Source organism: Trichechus manatus, unplaced genomic scaffold (assembly GCF_000243295.1).
Source record: "Trichechus manatus latirostris isolate Lorelei unplaced genomic scaffold, TriManLat1.0 scaffold00309, whole genome shotgun sequence".
NCBI lineage: Eukaryota > Metazoa > Chordata > Mammalia > Sirenia > Trichechidae > Trichechus > Trichechus manatus.
In genome coordinates this window covers 1,092,736-1,101,044 of record NW_004444245.1, presented here as the reverse complement: position 1 = coordinate 1,101,044, position 8,309 = coordinate 1,092,736, and the positions used below count along the sequence as shown (strand labels likewise).

General features: G+C 55.9%; 1 protein-coding gene across 1 annotated transcript; it reads left to right on the top strand.

Moving 5' to 3' along the window:
- The first annotated feature begins 748 nt into the window (after positions 1–748).
- Positions 749–6,613, top strand: FAM3A (FAM3 metabolism regulating signaling molecule A). Its single transcript, XM_004390594.2, has 9 exons — positions 749–839; positions 2,979–3,092; positions 3,471–3,494; positions 4,004–4,127; positions 4,248–4,306; positions 4,665–4,715; positions 5,001–5,085; positions 5,163–5,289; positions 6,048–6,613. The coding sequence occupies exons 1-9, from the start codon at positions 749–751 to the stop codon at positions 6,141–6,143; spliced, it is 771 nt and encodes a 256-aa protein (XP_004390651.2). The 3' UTR covers positions 6,144–6,613.
- Positions 6,614–8,309: the final 1,696 nt, after the last annotated feature.

The window sequence follows — 8,309 nt, the reverse complement described above, 5'->3', positions numbered from 1 at the left end:
TAGAACAATTGATCATTCCACCCCCAGGTCCATCCACCCTTTCCGGGCTTCAGAAATCAGGCCACAGGGAACCACCACAGGCGCAGCCCTTCATCCTAGGGAGGCGGAGAGCTCCCACCTAAGGGGACCTCCGAGAAGAGACTTCCGCGTCAGGGCGAGGCGAAGACCTCGTCCTCCACAGCCGGGTCAGCGCGGCCCTAGCGCACAGCAGAGGAGAGGCCTGCGCGGAGCTGGGCTGGAAGTGGTTTTGACCCCGCCCACTCGGCGTACGGACGGCCTGGCCAAAACGCGCCGCGGGGGCGGGACCGGCGCGGACCCCTCCCACTCGGCGGTCCGAGCGAATGGTAGGGGCGGGGCGGGGCGGGGCGGGGCCAGCTCCTCCCCGAGTCGCCATTGCTCGGCGCGCCCGGCTGCGCAGCGCGTCGTGTGAGTTCAGCAACCGGCGTGACCCGGCGGGGCTCTCCCTGACCGAGCCTACGTCTCCCCTCGGCGAGGCAAGTTGTCAGGCGGGGCCCTGAGGCCCAGAGGGGCGGCCTGGGCCCGAGCCCAGGGGCCTCACTTCCCAGCTCTGAGCGCAGCTCCTGAGCCGGCGCGGTCCCGAGTCCCGTTCCTGACCAGGCAGGGCTTCTCCCCGAGTCACCGAAGAGGACTATGGGCCAGTGGTTGTGCTAGGGGAAGGAACCACGCCCCCCCCCCCAGCAGGCCTGAACTGGAATTCTTGCCCTGGTTCACCCTCAAATCTGCTCTTATGCTTTGTTTCCCCCAGAGCGCACGGTCCCCAAACGGTGAGACTGCCGGCGGCCCCAGCTCAGCGGGTGAGGTGGACATGAGGTTGGCAGGTGGGTGGCTTCCACAGAATGGAAGGGAGTTGTGTATGTCTGGTTCTAAGACCTAAACAAGTCTTTTCATCTCTGAAGAAAGCATCTCTACAGTGAGCATCACGATGGCTGATGTTTCCCAGCAGGGACCGCCCACTGTTTGGAGACTGAGTTGTGGGGAGAGTGAGGATCCGAAGTGCGGTGGCTGGGGGATGCAGATGGAGAGGGTGGGACTGACCAGCCCCATGGCAGCCTTGTTGTCTTTCGGCTGGAACAACTAAGATGAAGCAGCCTTGGGGAGGAACAAGCTGGAGGGGTGGAGGATAGCACTTAAGATTCAAGTTCATCTGTTGGCCCAAAACTAAAACCATTCCCAAGGCCGACCCTTCAGACAAAGGTTAGACTGGACTATGAGACATACAGTGATACTCGTGAAGAGCGTGCCTCTTAGCTCAAGTAGATACATGAGACTCAATGGGCAGCTCCTGTCCAGAGGCGAGATGAGAAGGCAGAGAGGGTCAGGAGCTGGTTGAATGGACACGGGAATCCGGAGTGGAAAGGAGGAGTGTGCTGTCACAGTATGGGGAGAGCAACCAGAGTCACATAACAATGTGTGTATAAATTTTTGCATGAGAACCTAACTTGATTGTAAACTTTCACTTAAAGCACAACAATTTAAAAAAAAAAGAAATTGAACTATAAAGGGATAGCATGATGGAGCCTTGTGGTTTTGTATCTTGATTGCGGTGGTGGTTACACGAATCTACACGTGATAAAATTACATGGAACTACAAACATACACACAAATGAGCATGTAGAACTGGTGAAATCTGAGTATCTCTGTGGATTGCACAGCCCCTGGATTCTCTGTCGGCCCAGAACTAAAACAATTTTCCGAGGCCAACTCTTCAGACAGGAATTGGTCTGGACTGTGGGACATAAAGTGATACTCATGAGGAGTGTGCCTCTTAGCTCAAGTAGATCCAAGAGACCAAAGGGGCAGCTTCTGTCCGCAGGTGAGATGGGAAGGCAGAGAGGGTGAGGAGCTGGTTGAATGGACATGGGGAATCACGGGTAGAAAGGGGGAGCATGCTGTCACAGTATGGGGAGAGCAATTAGAGTCACATAACAACGTATGTATAAATTTTTGTATGAGAAACTAAGTTGAAATATGAACTTTCACTTAAAGCACAACAATTTAAAAAAAAAAGATTGAAGTTCAGATCTGTGAAATGGCCAATAAGGAACTGGCTGGATGGGTGTGAGTCAGACTGGAGCTAGCAAATTGGGAGTCATTGCTACATGATGATCAATTCAGGACTCGGGAGTAGATGAGATCACCTAGAAAGAGAGAGCAGGTAGAGACGAGAAGGCAGACTGGGACAGAAACCTGAGAAAGTCCAGCTTTTAAGGGGAAGGCAGAGAGGAGGATCCAAAGAGGTAGGGCTAGAAGAGTGCAGGCTCTTGGAGGCCAGTGAAGAAAAGGGTTTCCAGAAGGAGGTTGGGAAAGATCAGGGCTGACAAGTGACCATGGGCATCAGTGGCGTGAAGGTCATAGGTGACCTTGGCAACAAGCTCTGCCAGATGGGAGTAGGTTGGGAGAGTGGGAGGTGAGCTGATGGAAAGAGCTAGTGTAGACTTGAGGAGTGTGATGGGGAGGGAGGGGAGAGGTCAGTAGCTGAATGGGCATGTGGTTTGGAAGGAGGGCTTTTGCTTTTTTGCTTTTTTAAAACGAGAGATGTTGAAAATACAGGAAAAAGAGTGATACAGACAGAATGGTCTATATTACACGCAAACAGAAAGGAAGAGAGTGTGGCATGCACCATACAGCTGTTAACGAGTAGGGCCACGTTCTCTATTGTAACAGGAGGAAATGGGGCGAGGATGGTGGGGCACAAATATACTGGTAGATTGAGGGGTTCCGGGGCGAGAGCTGGAGCCTCTCCTGAGCAGTGAGTGCTGGAAGACCCCCAAACCTGCCAGGGAACACCGAGCTGAGCCACCCAGAGCTCGAATCTGCCAGCTCTTGGGCCCGATGGATGACAACAAGTGCCCACTTTCCTGTCCTCCAGTCACTTCCTCCCAAGTGGAAGGGAAGATATGGTTGTGAGAGGCCTTGGGGTTATCTGAGGTGGGGGGCTCATGTCTGTCCTGTCTCAGGCCCCCTCCGGATCGTGGCCTTGATCATCACCGCTGGCCTCACCTGGATTGTAATCAGCATCCTCCTGGGCAGGCCAGGCAGTGGCTTCCCACGCATCCAGCAACTCTTCACCAGTGAGTGTGGGTCTGTTCCCTGCGTCAGGGTGGGTGGCAAGGGGTGGGGAGCTTCATCTGAACAGTGGAGCAGGCCAGCCTGGTTGCTGCCGGCAGGCTTTCCAGCGACCTGTGACAGGGTTAGGGGACTCCATACCTTGTCACTGATGGCACTTCACCTAAATACTTTGGACAGTTCCATCTGAGCCTTTACCCGGAGCAGGCATTTTAGATCTGAACATCATGTAGAATTGAGCAGGTGACGTGCCAAGGTCAGCCTAGTGTCGCCCCTGAGTGACTGACATTTCCGCCTTCGGCTTCGTGGTGTAGGGCCAGGCTGGCCTAACTGCGACTCCAGGAGGCCTGCTCACTAACGGAACCAATGCTCTGTCCCCACAGGCCCGGAGAACTCAGTGACTGCAGGTAAAGCTCTTGTCACCTCCCTGCTTCTCCCCTGTGCCCACCCCTCAAACTACTTCTGTGACATGCCTGCCCCCAGCTCCCCTCCAAGCAGCCACCACAGCCACTGGAACAATGTGCCTGGGGACTGGCTGAGGGAGGCCGTCCCTGCAGGATCAGGAGTGGCGGCACCTGGCACCCTGCTCCATCTGCTGCGTTTCCTCTGGGCTCCCCAGCGACTCTTCCTTGCTGTGGGACCCCGCAGCCCATCCCTTGGACCTCTCCTTTCTCTCGTCCCACCCGTGGCAGAAAGAGCCTTCTCCTTGGGGTCCCTGTTGCTAGCCACTGAGGCCAGCCCCAGCAGGATACAGTCTCTATGGCAGTGGCCCTGGCCAGAGCTGTGCCCCACCCCCTCTGGTCCTCTGCTTAGTTGTCACTCTCACCACCCTATGGCATGGTCCTGACCCCCTCCTCTCAGGGCTTGGGTGACCCCAGGGCTAAGCCTGTGGTTCATACCTGCTCTCTCTGCCCAGAGCCACGGGCCAGGAAGTACAAGTGTGGCCTGCCCCAGCCGTGTCCCGAGGAGCACCTGGCCTTCCGCATGGTCAGCGGGGCTGCCAACGTCATTGGGCCCAAGATCTGCCTCGAGGACAAGATGTGAGAGCCTTGGGGTGAACAGCAGGGGAAGAGGAGAGGAGGAGGGAGTCAGGGAGAGAGGCTGAGTCCACAGGGGCAGAGCCAGCATACCCATGGGAGGGCTTCCTTGCTGTCTCCCAGGCTTATGAGCAGCGTCAAGGACAACGTTGGCCGCGGGCTGAACATTGCCCTAGTGAACGGTGAGTCACCCTCATACTGTGGGGCCAGAGCTCCGGGAAGAGGAGAGGCGAGCCGTGCTGTGACCTGCGGGGCCCTGCTTCCCACTCTCCCACCTTCTGGGTTTTGGCCTCGGGTGGGTCTTTGTCAGCTGAAGACTCCGCAGAGGAAACGATACAGCTCAGGGTGGGCAGCAGCTGTTTGAACACGGGGCACGGTGGGGATGAAAACGAGAAGTTTGAAAAGCTTGTGGAAAGGCTGCACCCAGTGGCTACCCGCCGTGGCCTGAGCTTGGCCAGGGGAGCTGAGGTAGTAGGGTGGGGTTGCTGCTGGGTGCTGGCCCAACAGGACGTCCCCTCTCCTTCCTTCCTGCCATCGCAGGAGTCAGTGGGGAGCTCATTGAGGCCAGAGCCTTCGACATGTGGGCTGGAGGTGAGTGGCAGCCACAGCGCTCCTGATCTCTGATTGCACAATGACTGGGTGTCTCCCCCAGAACTCCATGCTCTGACCCTGCGCTGGGGGCTTCTCAGGCATTCCCTAGGGTCTGGCTGCTTTTTCTAGAGGTGGTGTACTGTAGCATGGAGAGCCCTGGCTCCTCTAGCAGCACGGCCACTGGGCCACACCCTACGTTAGTCTCCTCATTTGGATAGTAGGGGTTGGAGGGCACTCAGTATGCCTAATGCTCCATGTTTCATGTGACCCTGCCCCCACCCCGAGATGTCAACGACCTGCTGAAGTTCATTCGGCCACTGCACGAAGGCACCTTGGTGTTCGTGGCTTCCTATGATGACCCAGCTACCAAGTAAGTGGTTTCCCAGCCTGGCCTCCGCCTTACCCGGCCCCAGCCAAGACTCCCATTTCTTCCTTCTGTGGCGGCAGGATGAATGAAGAGACCAGGAAGCTTTTCAGTGAGCTGGGCAGCCGCAATGCCAAGGAGCTGGCCTTCCGGGACAGCTGGGTGTTTGTGGGGGCCAAAGGCGTGCAAGACAAGAGCCCCTTTGAGCAGGTATGGATGGCAAGCCTGGCACCACCCCCTCCCGGGCATCCCATGTGGGCGGTCCTCTCCGTTGACACCTCCAAGCCCCTGAATTCTGCTCCGCAGGGCTCTGGCCCCTTGGCCATGTGTACAGGTTAGGACGGTGACCCTGCCCTTCCCTGTCCTGTGTGTATTTTACCCTAAAGGGCCTTTAAATGGCAAAGCTTTCACATTGGCAAGATTCACAGCTAAGAGCCTTCCTCCCAGACATCTTCAAGATGCTGAGCCCAATCCTAGTCCCTCTGAAGCTCAGGACCCTGGTTCTCCCTGCATGCTCTTCTTCCACTAGCCCTGGCTGCCCCCTGCAGCCAACTGTTCCTCCTGGGCCACATGTGTCAGGCTTTCTGCTTGTGGCTGGGGCCAGAGGGGAGAGACCCAGGCCTGGTTCTTGCCCTGGAGGGTTCACAGCGTAGAAACAGGCCAGGTGACAGGGCACCCTAAAGCACTGCTCCCAACAGCTTTCTGCTGAGAGGGAAGCTCAGCCTCAGAGAAGAAAGGCCCCCTCGCTCACCCTTCCAGCAGTTTCCAGCAGTGACCTCCCCTATACCTCCCTGCCTCCTGGTGTGGGCCAGGCTCACCTGTGAGGGGGAAGACCCAATTGGGTAAAGCAGCAGAAGGCGACCAGGAGCCCTTGGCCTGGCTCACCTCTGCCCCGCCCCCGAGGGCCGGCATGGAGGCCCGGGTCGGGGCCCAGGCTGTGACTTCCTGCTTCCCCCCAACCTTGGCAGCACGTGAAGAACAGCAAGCACACCAATAAGTACGAGGGCTGGCCCGAGGCGCTGGAGATGGAAGGCTGCGTCCCACGAAGGAGCACTGCCAGCTAGTAAGGGGGCACGTGCTGCCTTCCGGCCTGGGCAAGGACAGCAGTGCCAGCACAGGGCTGAAGCCGTGCCCCCACACTGGGCCCACACCCCACCCTGGGCAAGAACACTCTTACCACAACACGTTGGGGCTCCGTGGTGGCGACTGAAGTTTGGCCTTGAGGTGGTGGGGGCTGCAGGGACCGGCCCCACTGTGCTTTGTCACAGGGCCTCAGGTACCCATGTCTTTCTTGTCCTAATGCTGCTTTTTATGGTCAACACCCCTCAGCCCTGCCTTCTCCATAGAACAGCTTTGTTCATGTACCATCTGCCAGATTCCCAAGCGCCCCCAGCTGGAAGGGCCCTCTGTGCTTGCCCACCAACTGCCCGCCCGACCAGGTCATGCATCTTCACCAGCTCGCTCCCGCCTGGGCTGCCCACTGCACTGGGGTAGCCCCGGTTCACTGTGATTCCCTCCAGGGAGCCCGACCTGGCAGCCTCTTCCACGGCTCCACCGTGGAGCCACGCTTGCAGGGGCAGGAAAGTGGCTGAGCCTGAGCACAGTCACCTGTGGCAGCGTGTGGCTGCTCGTGTGTCTGAGGGGCCGCCTTCTAGATGACCTCTTAATAAATGGATGGCTCCAGTGGAATGAAGCGCATTCAGGTGTCATGCTTGGAGAGTCGGGGTGCCTTTGGCCTCTGGGTGAGTGACAGAGATCGGTGACTAGGGAAATGGGGGGAGTCCCTGAGGCTCGAGCCAACCCTCCCCCCACACCTTAGCAGACAGCCTTGGTCTCTGGGCTCCTGCCAGATGTGGCCGAGGTGGTGAACAGAGTGGCTCCCCTGCTGGCATCCCCATAGCCTTGTCAGGGAGAGATGGTTCTGCCCTCTAAGGGGCAGGAAAGTCACTCCTTCCAACCCGGCACAGGCCTGTAGGGAAGGGACAGGGATGCAAACCAGCCCTGATGCCTCCACTTGCACCTCCCACGGCACTGGACTGTTGGATGCCTTTGAAACCAGGGCACATGGAGGGGCTGGTACATTGGTTAGTTGGCATTGCTCATAGAGGATGGTCCTAACTCCCTTCTTTGAGATACGCTGACATAACCAGAGGCTTAGAAGCAAGAACCAGCAAGGAACTCTGAGGAGTTTTGCTGGAGTATAAAATCCAGCGGCGATGAAGATGAAGCGGTTGGGGTCTGAGAAAGGCGGGGAAACAGTTTGGGCATCCCAGGTGGGGAGAAATTGGTCTGAGGGACACTCTAGAGCTTGGTGTCACCGCATGAATTGGAGGTGTCAGTCAGACACCCTTGAGGCAGCCGTGTCCAAGCCGATGGACTTATGAGTCCTGCTCTGGAGATGGGCTTTCAGAGCCATGGACTTGTGGGTGTTAACTGCTGCCAGACCCAGAAAGCATGCAGAGTGCAGACAAAGTTTCAAGAAATGGGTAAGGAGCAGGTAGGCAGGAGAAAAGTTAGAGAAATGGGATGGCCCAGGAGGAGAGAGTCGAGAGGCAGAAAGTGATGGGTGATGTTAGTACTTCAAAAGGATCAAGAAAGAGGAGAGGGAGAAGGGTCTAGATGGCTTGTCTCTGGTGATCATAAAAGCTGACACTGTGGCAATGTTAATTTCTGACAAGATAGACTTTAAAGTAAAATCCAGCACAAAGGATAAGGAAGGACACTAATGATTAAAGGGTCAATACCCCAGGAGGACATAACCATAATAACATCTACACATCTAATGGCAGGGATCCAAAATACATAAACTAACGGCATTGAAAAGAGAGACAGGTCCACAATAATAGTAGGAGACTTCAACACACCACTTAAGGTGAAGGACAGAACATCCAGAAAGAAACTCAACAAAGACATGGAAGAGCTAAATGCTACAATCAACCAACTTGATCTCACAGACATAGACCGAACACTCCACCCAACACCAGCCAAGTATACTTTCTTTTCCAGTGCACATGGAACATTCTCCAGAATAGACCACATATTAGGCCACAAAGCTATAAAAGTAGAAATCAATAATGGGAAAAAAATCAAACACATGGAAACTGAACAACACCTTGCTCAAAAACTACTGGATTATAGAAGAAATTAAGGATGGAATAAAGAAATTCATAGAATCAAATGAGAATGAAAACACATCCTACCAGAACCTTTGGGACGCAGCAAAAGCAGTG